This window comes from Marmota marmota, unplaced genomic scaffold (genome assembly GCF_001458135.2).
Source record: "Marmota marmota marmota unplaced genomic scaffold, marMar, whole genome shotgun sequence".
NCBI lineage: Eukaryota > Metazoa > Chordata > Mammalia > Rodentia > Sciuridae > Marmota > Marmota marmota.
In genome coordinates this window covers 30,560,609-30,579,845 of record NW_026000108.1, presented here as the reverse complement: position 1 = coordinate 30,579,845, position 19,237 = coordinate 30,560,609, and the positions used below count along the sequence as shown (strand labels likewise).

Below are 19,237 nucleotides of genomic sequence, written 5' to 3'. Positions count from 1 at the left end.
TTTTTTTTTTTTTTTTTTTTTTTTTTTTTTGCGGAGGTGGAGATTTGGCAGAGGGTCTTAAGAACTCATAGCTTCAATGATGCCTTTATCCTGCTTCACTCTGCTTCACTAGCTGGGGCATCCCCTCACTGTCTAATGGGGAGCTCATCAGCATTTTCTTCTGGTTCATTCTTTTCCTTTCAGAAAGTTATATACAATCAGCAAAAAACAAGTTTGTTTGCAGTGCTGTGGATTAAACCCAGGAGGGCTTCTCATATGCTAAGCAAGCCCTCTACCACTCAATTATATCCCAGATCCTATCTGGCTATTGTTTCAGAGTAACCTGTTTTCAGTTTTGTCCATTTGCTTAAATTCAAGCCTACAAATATTTATTCAATAAACATAAGGTACTGCAGTAGACATTTAGAAAAAAGATTAATAAGACAGGCTTTGTCTTCAGATGGGCTGTTACATCTAATAGGATAAAGACCCACAGAAATAATAGAATAAAAGCAATATACTTCTACATTTTGATTAGCCAGAAATGATAACTAAAGTGAAATGATCAAATTTTATTTAAAAAATGACAATATGTATGTGTTTATGTATACATAGACAAAAATTTGAACAGGTTATTAGCAGTGGGGTATGCAGTTAAAGAGTAAGGAAAACAGGGGACCTTTCATTTTTAGTGAAAAATGATATATCTTAATATCTTTCTGTATTATTTCTTTTCTAATAAAAATGCATTATTTTTATAATTTAGAAAAGTCGAGAGAAGTGATTGAAACAGTTTGTCAGTGAATATTTCTTCTTTTGATACTGGGTATTGAACCCAGAGATGCTCTACCACTGAGCTACACCCCCAGCCCCTTAGCCCCCCCCCCCATTTTTTCATTTTTGAGACAGTTTTTTTGCTAAGTTACCCAAACAGGTCTCAGACTTGCAATTCTCCTCTCTTAGCCTCTCTAGTTGCTGGGATTTCAAGCATGTGCCATTATGCCTGGCTCTGTCAGTAAATTCAGTTGCTTTTTATGCCCATACTCTTCGGTTCCCCCAAATTCTCAAAATCTCAAAGAAAAAAAAATAGGAACATAAAAATAAAATTCAGTTATTCCATTTTTGTATTAAGAATATATTTTAGGGGCTGGGGTTGTGGCTCAAGCTGTAGAGAGCTCGCCTAGCACGTGCAAGGCCCTGGATTCAATCCTTAGCACCATATAAAAATAAATAAACAAAATAAAGGTATTGTGTCCAACTATAACTGAAAAATAAATATTAAAAAAAAGAATATATTTCAGGGCCTGGGGATATAGCTCAGTTGGTAGAGTGCTTGCCTTGCATGCACAAGGCCCTGGGTTTGATTCCCAGCACCGCCACCCCCCCCCAAAAAAAGAACATATTTTACCCCATAATAATTTGTTGATGTTCAAAATAAGATAGAAGGAGGCCATTATCTTGAAAGAAGAATCAATAACAGTAACCCCTTGCCCTTTATTTAAGACTTAGTCACATAATCTCTGAACAAGATAAGACACTAGAAAACCAAGCAGCAAAGTCTCTTAACTACTAAAAGATACCAGCTTTCATCAATCTCTGAGTTTTTCCAAAACATCTTTTAAGTAACATCAATAGCTCACCCAAAGACTACTTTACTTACTTCTGTGATTCACTCTACAATAAGTTAGAGGGTTCTGGTCTATTTTCAACATCTCTGCTGCTTTATAGTAACAGAATTGTTGTTAATGTTCAGCTATTGTAATACTATCTTTTTCTGTTGACATAGAATATTTTTATAGACTATTTTCTAATGTTGAGTTTTCTCAACCAGACTTTATATTTGCAATTAAATGACTTATTTCATGTTACAAAGTAATGTCAGTTTTCCCTCAATTCATTGCTTCATTGTATCCAGATCATTTCCATTACTTACTATATTTTTTTGATCTTCTGTTGGGCCTAATTTTCCATGTATGAGAGTATTTATATCAAATCAAGCTGTTTAAATAGAATTAAAATATTATTCTAAAAGCATTTATAATTACATTTATTTAAACTCTTGTTAATCATTCACTAAAGTATAACTTTTTCTACTTAATGGTTAGAAAAGTAAATATTGCTCTCTTGAAGGCTTTCTAATACCAATTTTGGCCTGCAAATTGTTTTTTTACATGACTTATAACTAAAAAAAAAGATAATTAGATTGTAGAAACTGTTTTGGGCAATTCTCCATGCACAGTTTTTTTTACTTATTCAAATTTGATTAAAATTGTCTATATGAGTACTAATTTTAACTTGTCTGGTCGTATTTCTTGTATTTTGTTAGAGACATCTTGGGTCCTAATGGAGATGGTTGGGATTATAATATAGGAATTCTGCATTAGTTAATTAAATGAAATGTGTTAACTCATTTATTTAAACTCTAAATGATATTGTTGAGGGCACACTTATGTGATTTTTTTTTTTTAAATATTTATTTATTTTTTTAGTTATCGGCAGACACAACATCTTTGTTGGTATGTGGTGCTGAGGATCGAACCCGGGCCGCACGCATGCCAGACGAGCGCGCTACCGCTTGAGCCACATCCCCAGCCCACACTTATGTGATTTAATATCACTTTATGGGATGCTGAAGTTTCAAGCAAATAAAAATTAAAATTAAAATCACATGAACAGGCTGGAGGTATAACTCTATGGTAGAGTGCGTTTCTAGCGTGGGAGGTCCTGGGTTCTGTCCCCAGCACCTCACACACGTACAATTAGGATGGAATGTCAAAAGCTATCTGTAATAATTGTCTCAATCCTTCCTTTTAAGAACCAAGATCATATGGTGTTCTTTCATCTTCTCTCCTCTTTTTTCTCCTTTTGATATAGGAAGGGAAAGTAGTGGAAGATAGAAAGTAAATAAAGTTTTTTGTTTTTGTTTTTTGTCTTCATTTTTCTGTCATTGGCTAGTTTTTTTTTTCTTTTAGCTATAAAACTTAGAAAAAGTTAATTTTGTTATGTTATTCTCTTTCTGTTTTTCTTTTGGTACCAGGGATTGAACCTAGGTGCTCTTTACCACTGAGTCACATCCCCAGCCCCATATAAATAAATAAACATTATATATTATAATTTTATTTATTTTCTTTAGAAACAGGGTTTCACTGAGTTGCTTAGAGACTGGGTTTGAACCTGAGATCCTTCTGTCTCAGCCTCCTGCCTCAGCCTCCCGTGCCACTGGGATTATAGGTGGGTGCCTGTAATGTGTGCCTGTGATGTAATAATGCCTGGTATATTATTCTCTTTCAACCCAACTCTAACAAGGGAGTTTTTAAAAATCCTTCTTTTTTCTTTTTTTTCTTTTTTAATACTGGGGATTGAACTCAGGGCACACTACCACTTGGCTATACCCCCAGTCCGTACATACATATATTTGGATATAGGTCTTGCTAAGTTGTAAAGGCTGAACTCAAATATGCAATCTTGACTCAGTGTTCAGAGTAGCTGGTATTATAGGCACGCAGTACCATGCCCTGGTAAAAATTCCTTGTTTTTGTTTTATTGAACCTAGGAGCACTTATCCACTTAACCACATCCCCAGCCCTTTTAAATTATTTTTTAAAAATTTGAGTCAGAGTTTTACTAAGTTAGCTAGGGCCTTGCCATTAAGGCTGGTTTGAAATTGCAATCCTCCTGCCTCAACCTCTGAGTTGCTGGGATTATAGGCATGTGCTACCATGCCTGGCCCTGGGGTCTTCTTAAATATCAATTTAAGAAAGCAGTTGCAAAGCTGGAGTTGTGGCTCAGTGGTAGAGCATTTGTTTAGCAAGTGTGAGGCATTGCATTTGATTCTCAGCACCACATTAAAAAAAATAAAGATATTTTGACAATCTACAACTAAAAATATTTTTTAGAAAAGAAAGTTGCATTAACATGTTGACAAAGAAGGCTTGGCTAGTAATCATACAAATACAGAACCTTTAAGAGAACTATGTAAAGATGGTTGTTTTATTTTTCATTATCTTTAAATATAAAACGATATTTTTACTTTCTTTTTTTTTTGGTACCAGGGATTGAACCCAGGGATGTTTAACCACTGAACACATCTCCAGCCCATTTTTTTTTTTACATTTTATTTAGAGACAGACTCTCTCTAAATTGCTGAAGTCTGGCTTTAAATTCGAGATCCTTCTGCCCACAGCCTCCTGAGTGGCTGGGATTTCAGGTGTGTGCCATTGGTCCTGGCTTTACTTTTTACTTTTTTTATGGAAATTGTCATAATACACGAAAACAGAAAGAACATAATGAAACCTCATAAATACACCATACAGCTTTAACAGTTATCCAAATTCTGCTCATTGTTCCAAGATTGTTTTCAACGTAAATATTCTCACAGGTTGGAGATATAGCTCAGTGGTAGAGTGCTTGCCTAGAATGTGCAAAGCCCTGAGTTTAATCCCTAACACACAATTTTTTTTTTTTTAGAAACAAATGCACATAATTGATTTGTGTGTGTTGAAAAGACTATATGTTTATGCCTCTGCATGTGTACACATATGGAATTCATTTCTGGCCCATTGCAGGTTTAAATCCTTTCTGGGACAAGGTAGATCTCCCCCCAAATTGAAAACAATCAATTTATATAACAAATACCTGATGCATGTCCAGCATTGTGTGTTTGAGGAATGCCAAGAAATGTTAAAAGAGAGTTCCTCAGGAAGGTGGGAAAACAGGGAGGAAATACAATCTTATTTTTCTGGTGATGGGGATTAAACCCAGGGCCTCAAGCATGCTAAGCATGCTTGAGCTGAGCTTCACCCCCTTCCAAAGAATACCAATCTAATCCGTGGTGCAGGAACAGCTTGGTGAGGCCTTGACCTAAGGTAGGGTTTCCCAATATTGTTTTTTGTCTTAAGAGCTTCCTTGAACATATTAAGCAATCTCTTGAATCCCTGAGGAATGTTGAAAATAATTTCATCATTTGCGTGTGGTATACAAAAAAGCATTGACATATATTGTTTATAGCCTATTTTATTGAAGACTGTATAGTTTATTTTCAAGTTTAAAGTATTAATTATGAATAGTTAAAGTGCTAGTAATACATAAACATATATTGGCATTTTCTTAGTTAAAAATAATGCTCATTATTTAAATTCTCCTACTTATGTAAGAAAAAGCATTTTATGACATTTTTAAATGACATACTGTGTTTGGTTTTGGTACTAAGTGTACACTAAAGTGCTGAGTAAAACTTACACAATTCAGTGTTTTTGTTTGTTTGTTTTTTGGTGGGGTAAGGGATTGAACCAAGGGCCTTGTGCATACAGAGCAAGCACTCTACCAACTGAGCTATATCCCCAGCCTTCAGTGGTGTTTTCTTTTCTTTCTTTTTTTAATCTATTTTTTAATTATAGGTGGACACAATATCTTTATTATATTTTATTTTTTATGTGGTGCCAAGGATCAAACCCAGTGCCTCATACATACTAGACGAGCGCTCTACCTCTGAGCCACAACCCCAGCCCCATCCTCAGCGGTGTTTTCTAAGCCTATTACACCTACTGTTTTTTATATAGTAGATGACATTAGGTGGAGCAAAGTTGAGGAATTAGTATTTAAATGTTATGTGTTATTTGGGGGTATTAAAAATATTGGTCCTCCATTTATTGTAGGATATAAATTTTTCCTTCAGAATATTTTTTTCTTTGAGGTACTAGAAACTGAACTCTATCACTGAGCTACATTCCCAGCTCTTTTTATTTTACTTTGAGATGATCTTACTAAATTGCCCAGGAAGGTCTTGAATCTGTGATCCTCCTGCCTTAGCCTCCCGAGTCTCTGGTATTATAGGTGTCCAAACTTTTTTTTTTTTTTTTTGGTACCAGGGATTGAACCCAGGAGGACTTAACTACTGAGCCACATATCCAGCCCTTTTTAAAAATATTTTATTTAGAGACAGGGTCTTGCTAAATTGCTGAGGCTGGCTTTGAACTCTAGATCCTCCTGTCTCAGCCTCTTTAGCTGCTGGGATTACAAGTATGCACCACCATACCCAGTCAAAAATAAAATTTAAGGGATGGGGATATAGTTCATTGTACAGTGCTTGCCTAGCATGTGTGAGGCCCTGGGTTCAATCCCCAGCACCAAACACTTAGGAAAAAAAAAAAGACTAAAAGAAAATTTTAAATAAAAGCATTTTAGTAAATAAAATAGTACATGTGATATTTGAATATGTGAACAAACGAAAAACCAGAAAAAGGTTCAACATTAAGTGATACCCCCCAAAAACAAAAACCAAAAAAACAACAACAACAACAACAGAAACTTTGTAAAACATTGCATGGCATCGAAAATGAGTAAAAATTTATTATATAGCATTTTATTTAAATTCTTGAAATTTGTTTAAAAGAATAGAACAAGATTTTTTTAAAGTTAGTATAATGTTTTGTTCATAAATAACTAACAGGCTGGCATAGTGGTGCACTCCTGTAATCCCAGCAATTTGTAAGGCTGAGACAGGAGGATAGAAAGTTCAAAGACAGCCTCAGCAACTTAGCGAAGCCTTAAGCAACTCAGGGAGACTCCTAAATAAAATACAGAAAGAAAGAAAGAAAGAAAGAAAGGAAGGAAGGAAGGAAAGGGCTGTGGCTCAGTGGTTAGTTGCCCCTGGGTTCAATCTCCCATATAAATAAATAAATAAACAAACAAACAAACAAATAAATAAATAAATGTATGTTAATGTGAAAGATGATGAGGCAGGAGGATCGCGAGTTCAAACCCAGCTTCAGCAACTTAGCGAGGCCCTAAGCAACTCAGTGAGACTCTGTCTCTAATAAAATATAAAAAAGGCCTGGAGATGTGGTTTGGTGGTTAAGAGCCCCTGGGTTCAATCCCTGGTGCCCGCCCCCCCCCCAAAAAAAAGAAGAAGAAATGGTTTGAGGCAGCTCTCTCAAGTATTTCACGAATAATACCAAGCCAGTAGGGGTAGTAAACCCAGTAGGTGAAAAACCTGGAAGCAGGAATGTGAATGGGAGGAATGGGAGAGTGGGGATGGGGATGAGGTAGGTAGAGGCCAGGGCTGCTGCTAAACATCCTACAACGCAAGGGACAGTCCACTACAATGAAGAATTATCAGGTCCAAATGTCAACAGTGCTGAGGCTGAGAAACTCTTGCACTGTATCTATCTATGAAAGATGACATGTTAGCTGGATGTTCTGGTGTAGGCCTACAGTCCCAGATGCTGAGGCAGCTGAGGCAGGAGGATCACTTGAGCCCATGAGTTTGAGAGACCAGCCTAGACAACTTGGCAAGACACAATCTCAAAAAAGAAAAAAAGAAAAAGATTAAATTCATGAAATGTTCAAACTGTCATGGAGGCTGACAGTATTTAGTAGAGTAATGAACTGAATGACTTATTGTCTCATGAACAAATTCATTTATCCAAACTTCTGTGAATGATTACTCAGAAGCTCTCAAGTATTCCATTTTAAGAGGAAAATCTACAAATTTAAATTACTATATGAATTTATTGATTTAAAAATAGAATGGAAGCAGACATCATTACTGTCATTACTAATGTGAACCCTTGGGGCTTTGCTGAGAGCCAAGAGCCTGGTCCTAATGGGCCAAATCTGTTTATGGAATTGAAAAACCTGAACTTAAGAGAGAGAAATCCCTCCTCTACAAAGGAAAAACTGACATCAAACCACAAGAAGAACTGGATGTAAGAGACGGAGATAAAGCCCACTCTGAGGGTATCCTGGTTACTGAGTCTATTCATCCCTGTAGTCTGGTAACTGAGTCAGGAAATTACCCTTTTTTGCTAAAGCCAACTTGAATTAGATCTGTCACCTGCAACCAACAGTGTCTAATACATCACTTGATTAATGTAGGCATATTAATATATTCTTAATATACTTTAAGAATTAGCAATAATGTGATGAAATATGAAGATTGAACTTGACATTTTTTTTAATTACAAAGTTTAAGGTAGAAATCCTAAGTCATGCATTCAACCAACATCTATACCCTAATGTATATTAAATATCCTGTGTTAGGTGCTGGGAACATAAAGACAAAATAAAACCAAAACCCCCAAATAACCAAAAAAACAAAACAAAACAAAACAACAACACCATGTTTCCCCTTTCAAGGAACTCTCACTTGAGTTGGGAGGACAGAAGGGTTCCATGTGGACAGAAAGGTTCCATGTGGTGTGAATGCTACACAGAAGCAAGGACATCTTGTGGGAGTACACAGGAGGGGTGCTTAACTCTGATGGGTAGGGAATAACCTAGAGGTGGTAACTGTCTAATAAAATGAGTCTTTTTTTATGGTATGGGGGATTGAACCCAGGGTTATGTGCATGTGAGGCAAGCACTCTACCAACTGAGCTATATCCCCAGCCCTAAAGTGAGTCTTAAAGGCCACCAGGTGGGTGAAGCAGGGACTAAGAAGGGCAGTTTAGCCAGAGAGAGCATGCTCCAAGAGGCTGGGTGCAAAGGAACAGTAAGGTAAATTTGGTATCTTGGCAGCAGGGAATTAGGATGAAATGTGAGGTGCAAGGGGTGGCATTGGCAGTGGGATGAGACAGTGGCCAGAAAGGAGACTGAAGGGGAGGCTGGGGGTTGTGTCTTGACGGCCTTGGTGAAAAATTGAGACTTTACCCTGGAATCTTTGGGGAGCCACTAATGAATTTCATGCAGGTCGTCAACATTGTGTGTATTAGAAACAGCACTCTCTAAGGGGGGATAATAATAGTTATCTGGCAAGGTGGCCACAGAGATTATAGGTATTTAAAGTGGTGATTACTGTGCTCAAAGATAGTCAAGTCAAAACATGCACCCTCATTCTGTTCTGGACAGTGTTAAAACCTCAAGAGCAGAGCATCCATTAGTAGGTGGGATTATTGAAAATTTTTACCAGAGGTTTAGACTTGCTCCAAGATAATCACCAGATCTGTAATAATGTGACATCTAAATTCCAAGTCAGTCTTGGACCTGACAGACCATTCAGGTTCCCTCCAAATCAGGACATTTTAAACGAAGATGGAGTCTTCAATATCATTCTACAACTAAAGGGTCTCCAATAGTCACTCTGAAGTTTTTTCATTAGCTGAGAATGGGGGAATAAAGTAGTCTATAACTAACTACCTATGAATTGAGTTTTACTTGAGGCTTATTTAACTCAATGTTTTTGGACTAAAAACAAATGCTAAAGAATGCTTCTTCTGGGTCAAAAGAGGAAAAGTTAAGGAAAAATTACTTCATTGCAACGTAAAATATCAAATGAATCTATTCTATGTTAAAGCAAGGACAGAGAGGGGACAAGTGGGGACAAGTGGCACCCAGGCTGCCAAACCATTGCAAGATTTCTTTCTGGAATGATAGGTCACTGGGTTATGTGGAGAATTTCACTTTGTGACCGATTTCAAGGGACCACTTACAACATTTACTTAGTCTAGTTATTTAGAAATTTTAAGGAGATAAAAGAAATTATTTGGGAAGCAATTATTTAAAAATGAATCCTTCAGTTTAAAAATAATGAAATTTATGTCCCTATCAGAAAATACTAATTTTGCATTGAAGGCAGAGCTTATCTAAAATTAGATGAAAATGGAAAGCATATGGAAAATACAGTATTTTATTAGTTAAGTGTGAAAGTAATATCCATTTGTAAGTTAATGCTTTTTTCCTCTTTATTTTTACCAGATTGTCAGTTTTTAAGGCTTTAATCACTAGAACATGTTTTTTCATGAAAATCATAATTATTAACACTTTTCCAGGTAACTGAAACTTATCAACAATTTAAAATATTTTTTCTTATACGAAGTTTAAATAAACCTATGCCTGGTATGTGTTTATATAGGAAACTTTAAAAAGAATATAGTTTCCTTGGGTTGGGATTGTTAGAGGGGAAGAAAGGGGCTAACACTTTTATTTTATATCTTTTGGTACAATCTAATATTTTTAAGTTTACATGAGCATGGATTGTCTTAATAATTAAAAGAGCTAGGGTTGAAGTTGTATCTCAGTGGTAGAGCACTTGCCTAGCATGTGTAAGGCACTGGGTTTGATTCTCAATACTGGACATAAATAAAATAAAGGTTCATTGACAACTAAAAATGATTTAAAAAATAATTAAAAGAGTTCGATTAAAAATGTTTTAAAACATGTGTATCTTAGTTATTAAATAGCTATATAAATTTTCTCCTATTTAATTTCTTACATTTTGAAGTCATAGTATACCCACACATTAATAATATGTTCTATATCAATTCTATTAAAATATATGCAAATGACCTTGAAATGATCATACAATCCATTTCCTACAAGGGCTGATGTAATCAAAACCATAGCATTATTGTCCATATATATATATATATGTATATATATATATATATACATATATATATATATATATATACACATATATATATATCCAGAAGATCCAATAAAAGAAAGTTTAGCCTGAAGTAGTTTTATGTTCCTGAATAATTTTTTTAAAAATTTCTACATGTTTAACATTTGCTCCTTCAAAGTACATCCCCTAGCACAGTATAAAATCCAATTAATAATTTATTTTCCCATTTTTAAAATGTAAAAGGGATTGAATAATTTATTTTTTCAAGTAAACTCTTTGACTCAAAAGTTAAATCTAGTTAAGGATGATGTTTTAATTATGTCATCAATTATGAACCTCATCTTCACAAGAGCTGCATTTTTTTCCCTGTAACCTTGGGCAAATTATTTAATCTACCTAAGCTTAAGTTTCCTCACCTTTAAAATGGGAACAATTATAGGACCTAGTTCATAAGGTTGTTATGAGGATCAAACATGTCAATGCATGTAAAGTACTTAATGTAGTCTGTAGGACATAACAATCAATATCTATTAGCTCTTATTTTGTTATATTTTACTATTGTTTTAATAAGTTTAACATTTCCCAAGATAAGCTCTAGCTTTTGAAATACACCACTTTAACATACTTGGTAGAACACATTCTTCCCAGTTTTTATATTAGCAGTTTAATTTTAACTTCCAGTACAATTAATCTCATCTTTTCTGTCATACAACACAAAACTAAGTGTGAAGGACATTTATTTCAGTTTCTGTATTTAGTACTATTCATTAGCTAACATTTATGTATCTCACTATAGCTAAGTACCACTAAGAATAGCAATGCTAACAACAAATGCCTGTTTGAAAGGGTCATCCTTTATCATAATTCTGAAATGAATGACATGTCAGAAAATGGTTCCAACAATTAAATGTGCAAAATACTGGTTTCCCACAGAAAGAAAGTAAACTCACATTCTCACATTCTAATGCATAATTGTAAATTTTAAAACAGTCTCAGTTTCCTCTTGGAAGAGACTAATTAGATTAATGCATTAATAATAGCTTAGGCAAATAAAACACACCCCATTTTAAAATAAAATTTGAAGATAGAACTTGTGAATGAGCCTAAAAGTACTTGAGCTGATTTCAATCAAGAGGATCATTTAAATAGAGATAAATTTCCTAGTGTTTCTTTTTAACTTCTGCTGCCTATATATTCTGAAGATATAACAAGAAGTCAGCTGTACAGTACCTTGATCAGGTTGTGTCCCACTGTGTAGACAGCTGCTAAATTTCCCTTCTCTCCAGGAGCATGCAGACCTGTGTTATATCCATGCCAAGCAACTAGATATGGGTTGTGAATTGTAATCCAGTATTTGACACGGTCCCCAAACGTCTGGAAACAGTATGTGGCATAGTCATTGAAGATATCAACCATAGATTCATTCTTCCATCCCCCATATTTTTCTTGCAACGCCAAAGGCAAATCCCAATGGTACAAAGTCACTACAGGTTTAATGTTTCTAAGTACTAGAGCGTCCAGAAGAGTATTATAATATTGCAGACCTTTTGCGTTGGCAACTGCTGCTATTCCATCGGGGAAAAGCCTCGGCCAGGAAATTGAAAACTGATAAAAAGAAACTCCTATAAAATCCAGAGCCGATAAGTCTTTTTCCAGAAAAATGTAACTGTCACTGGAACCATTCGTGCTGTTGACATTTTTAAGGTGTGTATGGATGAAATGATCCCATACAGAGGGTCCTTTTCCATCCTTCTTCCAACTCCCTTCCACTTGAAATGCTCCAGTCCCAACACCCCAAAAAAAGTTTTTAGGGAAAGTGTCATAGAGAAACAGCTGACTTGCATTTACAGGACTAAAATTAGGATTTTTAGACCATATAGCTCTTCCGTCTCCAGAGAGGCCAGTAACAGCTTGTAGCAGAATAAATGCTGACAGGATGACAGATCTTTGCAGCGCACCGTTGGACATTGTTTTCCTATAGCGTATGTGTCTTTCATCGGCTCTGAAGAAAATCCATTCATTCCCTGGAGACCCTGCTGCACAGCCTGGCTTCATTTGCCACTAACTGTTGGACTGTCTTATCAACGCGTTAGCAAAAGCCTGTGATTGTAAAGCTCTGTCAATGATTAGCTTGAACTGTGAGACTCAGGATGGGTCCTGGAGAGCCACGTAACTTGAGGGAGGTGGCCCTATTGCAGTCACCCACATGTTTCGTCCTCTCATGTTATGGGAAAAATTAGACGAAAATGCATGGGTGACAACGGTTTGGATGTGTAACTCAAACATATGTGAACAGTGAATAAAGAATGGCATTTTCTGTGTAGCTTTTCACATTGACGCAAATCTTTTGAACATTATTGAATAAGTATATACCTTGGCTATTTTTAGAGTTTTTGAATGGTAATTTTATTATTTCATATTTCAGGAAAAACCATCTTATATACAAGTCAATAGCATTTCTGTATACCAATAATAAATAAGACATAAGACATTATACTTCCATAAAAATCATAAACACAACTAAGAATAATCTGAATAAATATTACCAACTGTATTAACAGATTTGAAAGAAGATTTGAATGGAGAAATATAGCACTTTCTAGATGAAACATGAATACTTTCCAATTTAATTTACAAATTTAGTGTACTTTTCACCAAAATCCCTTAATTTCAAATTTAGTTCAGTTAGATTATTGAGAAAGGTTACTTGAAGAATAAATAGGTAGAATTACAAAAAGTAAAGAAGAAAACCTGAAAGAGAAATAGTGAGGTCATAACTGCTTTCAGACCACAACAATTTAAACAGCATGATTCTGGAACAAGAATAAACAGAAAGAAGTATTGTACAGAGGGCTGGGGCTGTAGTTCAGTCCTCTCCTGTTATGGGAAAAGTTAGACGAAAATGCATGGGTGACAACTGTTTGGACGTGTAACTCAAACACAGTACTTGTCTCACACACATGAGGCACTGCGTTTGATTCTCAGCACCATATAAAAATAAATAAATAAAAATAAAGATATTGCGCCCATCTACAACTACAAAAATATTGTTAAAAATTGTCCAGAATTTCTAGCTTTCAAATAACCTTTAAAATTTTTTAATGTTTTAAATATTTTAATGTTTTAAATATTTGAAATATTATGTATTAATGAGGCATAGTGGTTAATAGTTCAAGCCAGGCCACCTAGTTTAAATATCGAAACTTTCTGTACTGCAATTTCCTCTTATGTAATAATAATAATAATAATAATAATAATAATAACTCATGGATTATTATGAAGTTTAAATGAATTAATACATCTAAGGCACTTAGAGAATGACACATACTAAGTGCTCAATAAATATATTCTATCTGAAAGGGAAAATTTCAGAGAAGTGATGCTCAGATTTAGCATAGAAGACACTTCTTTTCTGGCTCATTTTGAACTTTGTTCCTTATAAGACTACACACAGTATAAGAAATAACTTTAATAAGTTGTACACATCCAACTCACTGATATCCCTGTACATTGGTGTGTGCGCTCTGTGTACAATTGGTTTCTTCCTTTATCCAGCTCATGTCTATTTTTTAACACCCAGTTACCTCTTCCGGAAAGCTTTTCTGACTCCGAAATGCAATTAGACTTAGGTGAATCTCCTCTATGTTTCCATGGCAGCCTATGTTTTTTTCTATTATGGCATTTATCACCCAATAAATCACACAGTATACCACACAGTACATTTATCTATGTCCTCTGTTGGACTACAGACTTCCTCCCCCTCCCTTTTTCTTTAAAAATCAAAACAGGAGCAGAGTGTGGTGGCATGTGTCTGTGGTCCCAGCTATTCCAGAGGCTGAGGCGGGAGGATCAAGTCCAGCCTGGGCAATGCAGGAAGAACCTCACCTCAAAAAAGCAAAACCTGGGCTGGGATTGTGGCTCAGTGGTAGAGCGCTCACCTAGCCCTGGGTTCGATCCTCGGCACCACATAAAAATAATAAATGAATGGAATAAAGATATTGTGTCCAACTACAACTAAAAAAATAAATATTAAAAAAAAAAAAGCAAAACCCAAGGGGCTGGGGCTGTAGCTCAGTGATAGAGCATTTGCTCCTCACATGTGAGGCACTGGGTTCAATCCTCAGCACCACATAAAATAAATAAATAAATAAATAAGATTTCACTCTTCCCTCCAAAATACTTAAAAAAAGAAGAAGAAGAAAAAGAAAGAAAGAGTGAAAGAAACAAAATGGATCATAATTGTTTTGTTTCCTATTAAATATTTGGGACTTACCACTGTACTTGACATACAGTAATCACCAAAGTATACATTGAATAAATGAATATATCATAGTATATACTACCTGTACCTGTCTATCATTGCATTTATCACCTAATACTGGAGTTGTTTGTCTCCTCCACTAGACTGTAAGATTTACTTTTAATTTTTTTTTTCAGTACTGGGGTTTGAATCCAAGGGTATGCTGAGCCCTTTTTATCCTATTTTATTATTATTACTTTTTTGCAGTCCTGGGGATTGACCCAGTGCCTCCTGTATGTTAGGCAAACACTTTGCCACTGAGCTACATCCCCAACTCCCCTTTTGTTTTTTTTATTTTTGAGGCAGGGTCTCACTAAATTGCCAAGGTTGACTTCGTTCTTGTGATCCTCCTGCCTCAACCTCCCAAGTTGCTGGGATTACAGGTGTGCACCCCTGCACTTAGCTTTTTTTTTTTTTTAATGTATATATATTTTTAGTTGTAGTTGGACACAATACCTTTATTTATTAATTTATTTTTATGTGGTGCTGAGGATCAAACCCAGCGCCTTGCACACTGTGCTAGGCAAACGCTCTACTGCTGAGACATAAAACCAGCCCCTGCACCTAGCTTTTATCTAAATTCCTATCATTGCTTATCAGAATAAATGCTTATAATTGCCTGTTGAATAAATGGAGTCAGTACAATTACCATTCATGAAAATAAAAACTTAAATGTAATAATTTATTTATTTTTTAGAGAGAGAGAATTTTAATATTTATTTTTTAGTTTTGGGCAGACACAACATCTTTGTTTGTATGTGGTGCTGAGGATCGAACCCGGGCCGCACGCATGCCAGGCGAGCGTGCTACCGCTTTGCCACATCCCCAGCCCTAAATGTAATAATTTAGACCCTCACATATATTTAATTAAAAACTATATAGCCACAAAAATTAGTAACAAATTAGTAAATTAGTAGTTAAATTTTGAATTATGTATATTTTGCCACAAGAACAAAACAGAAGTAAACATTAAATTATATATACAGTTTATATACAACTATACAATGATATTTACAGAAAAATAATATGTAGGGCTGGGGATATGGCTCAAGTAGTAGTGCGCTTGCCTGGCATGTGTGAGGCACTGGGTTCGATCCTCAGCACCACATAAAAATAAAATAAAGATATTGTGTCCACCTAAAAGCTAAAAAATAAATAAATATTAAAAAAAATAATATGTAAATCATATAACTATAATTAAAATATACAACAAAATTTAAATTTGAAACCAGAAATTACAAATAAGAAACTGGGAAAATATTAAGGTAAATCTAGAAGGAAAATGGCCAAAGGGAGGGAAATTGTCACCAGAGGAGGGTCCAAGTCAGTCCCCAAGAGGGGGATCTCAGCTCTGGATGACAAGGTCCTTGGCATATGTGTCAGAAAAGAATTTTAGCACATGTCACATATTGAGGCACAGACAGATTATTTAGGAAAGCAAGGAAGCACTGAAAGGGGAAGAGAGAGTGTGGGCTGCTTTTGAGAGTGAGAAGCAACCTTTTGGTCTGGGTTATTAATATTTATAGAGAGACAGAAGCTAGGGGCTGGACTAGGGGTGAAATCAGGTTGGGGTTATACAATTTCCCGCCAGTTTTCCTTGTGCTTGTGTATTGCCCTTGAATCATGCTACTTTCTGCAGGTGGGGATGTGGACACCAGGACACAGCTGAGTTGCTCCCAAGTTGTTTGTTTTGTATTCTAATGGTTTATGGGCACTTATCTTTTAAGACTTAGTATATCTTCTTTCCTCTGTATCTTGCAAATTCCTACAGCAAAATGGTCATAATTTCTGCAAATCAAGAAGAAAAAATAAATATCTAACAAATAGTCATATAACATGGATCCAATCACACAAAAATGAATGTAACTATATAATTAATGAAAAAATATTTAAGTCATGGGTAATTAAAAGTACATATAAGGCTGGGGATGTGGCTCAGTGGTAGAGTGCTTGCGTAGCATGTGCGAGGTCCTGGGTTCGGTCTCCAGCACTGTAGAAAACAAACAAAAATTAGAAAGAGAAAAAAATCAGGACAATAAATTGAATAATCAGTATTACTATAATGATATAATAAGAGCAGGAGCCAACAAGGAATTTTTTAAAAATACCCATTTTATTTCCATATTGTGTTTGGATGACAAACTATGGGTTATAGTAATTTCCCTCCTTTTGTATATTTAATTTTACTTTTTACACCCCTCCCTTTTTGGTACTGGGAATTGAACCCTGGGGTGCTTTATTACTGAGTTATATCCCAGTCCTTTTTATTTTTAATTTTTTACTTTTAATAAGAAAATAAACATAAAAAGCAACAAGTCAATATTAGATATACAAGTTTCTTGATGAGAAAGTAGATACTTTCTCACTAAGATTAGGAGTAAGGCAAGGATTTCTATTATTATCACTACTATTCAACATTATACTGGAAATCCTGGCTGAGGCAATATGACAGGAAAAGGAAATAAAACATACAGATTGGGGTGTTCGCAGTTGCCCCTGCGTGGCCTCTATCTTGCCAAGCTCCTGCCGAAGAAAAAGTGGAGTTAAGTAAGAAGGCCTTTCTACCATGGCTTGTACAAAGCCGAATGCCAGCAAATACGGTTGCTAAAGCACTCAGGAAACAACTGGCTGCAAAAGCCGCTTGCAAGAGTGCCCCCTCTACTGGAGGGGTGAAGAACCCTCATTGTTACAGGCCTGGTACTGTGGCACTCCGTGAAATTAGACGGTATTAGAAGTCCATTGAACTTCTGATGCGCAAACTTCCCTTCCAACATCTGGTGCTAGAAATTACTCAGGACTTCAAAACAGAGATGCACTTCCAGAGCGCAGCTATTGGTGCTTTGCAGGAGGCAAGTTAGGCCTATCTGGTTGGCCTTTTTGAAGACACCAGCCTGTGTGCTATCTATGCCAAACGTGTAACAATTATGCCCAAAAACATCCAACTAGCAGGCTGCATACATGGAAAACGTGCTTAAGAATTCACTATCATGTGAAACATTTCATTCTCAAAAAAAAAATTTTTTTTCTCTTTTTTCCTGTTATTGGTAGTTTTGACGGTTACGTATTTTTTTTCCAAAAGGTACGTAAGTATATGATTGTGAGTTGAAAACTAGGGTACAGAAATCAGGTATTGGCCATTTTCCCATTTTCATTTGTGTGTGAATTTTTAATATAAATGCAGGCACATAGAGCATTAATGCAAGTCAAAGTGTTTCAGTGAATGAGTTTCAGCAGCTCAATTTCATAACAATTATAAATGAAACTGTTAAATTTTTCTAGATAATGTCAGCATTTGGATTTTTGCAAAAAAGTATGTTTCTTATTGAGGGCAACTAAATTGTGTTTGTAGCATTTTTTTTTTTTTTTTTTTGCAATGTTAGGGATTGAACCCAGGGCCTTGTGCGTGAAAGGCAGGCACTCTACCTACTGAGCTATATCCCCAGCACCTGTTTGTAGCATTTTTATCATACAGTGGATTCCATCCACTCACTATACTTTTCTGGGTTGTCCTACATGCTTTTTAAATGTTTGTCTTCTGTGCTATTCCTGTAAGTTTGCTACTAAAATACATTAAACTACAACACACACACACACACACACAAAACAAACAAACATATAGACTAAGAGGCAAAAGTAAAATTGTTCACAACTGATAATAATTGTCTATGAAAAAGTCTCCCCAAATCAAAAAGTTGTGGCATCAATAAGCAACTATAACAAGGTTGCGAGATACAAGGTTTATATACAAAAGTCAATTGCTTTCTTATATATGAATAATGAATAATTAAACTTTGAGATTAAAAAGACAATGCCTGTTACGTTAATCTATTATCATTTCCCTATCATTGTTCAGCTATGAATGTATCTTAGTAAAAATAAAACAAGAAATATCTAGGTATAAATCCAACAAAATATGAACAAGATCTCTATGAGAAAAACTACAAAATTCTGATGAAAGACATTAAAAAAAATCTAAGTAAATGGAGAGATATTCCAGGTACATGAATAGGAAAAATAAATATTATAAAGATTTTTTTCTGTAACATGATCTGCAGATTCAATATAATTGTAATAAAAATTTCAGTTATTAATCATCAGCATCCATCTTTGAAACTTTTTTTCTTATCCCAAACTGACATTTTATACAATCTGTCCTTAAATTCTTGGGCTTAAGCCATTTTCCTGCCTCAGCCTCCTAAATAGCTGGGACTAGAGGTGCATGCAACTGCACCTGCTCATTCCTTTTTATGACTAAATAAAATTCCATTGTAGTTATGCACTGCATTTTATTTATCCATTCATTCACTAATGAATATTTGGATTGCTTTTACCTGTTGACTGTAATGAATAATGCTGTCATTGACATGAGTGTACAAATATTTGTTTGAGTCCTTGCTTTCAATTTCTTGGAGATGTTGTTGAGTGATAGAGTGCTTGCCTTGCATGCTTAGGTCCTGGGTTCCATCCTGGTGCTACAAAGGGAGAAAAAACACTGATCTCAAATCTTGGGTTATATACTTGGGTTATATAGACCATGGGTTAATTCTGTTTAATGTTTTGAGAAACTGCCTTATGTTTTCCATGTTCTCATATCAGAGCCACCTCTTGAATTA

The 19,237-nt window shown here is 35.4% G+C and overlaps 1 protein-coding gene and 1 long non-coding RNA gene across 2 annotated transcripts in view; one reads left to right on the top strand and one right to left on the bottom strand.

The window, feature by feature from the left end:
* The window catches only part of Klb (klotho beta), a 32,835-nt gene extending 20,359 nt beyond the window's left edge, over positions 1-12,476 (bottom strand). The window contains exon 1 of the mRNA XM_015482041.2: positions 11,555-12,476. Coding sequence (XP_015337527.1) covers positions 11,555-12,379 — 825 coding nt within the window. The 5' untranslated portion in view covers positions 12,380-12,476. The remainder of the gene's footprint in view (positions 1-11,554) is intronic.
* The window catches only part of LOC125610957, a 27,180-nt gene extending 9,442 nt beyond the window's left edge, over positions 1-17,738 (top strand). Inside the window, exon 4 of the long non-coding RNA XR_007341063.1 lies at positions 17,435-17,738. This is a non-coding gene — a long non-coding RNA (uncharacterized LOC125610957). The remainder of the gene's footprint in view (positions 1-17,434) is intronic.
* The last annotated feature ends 1,499 nt before the right edge of the window (positions 17,739-19,237 follow it).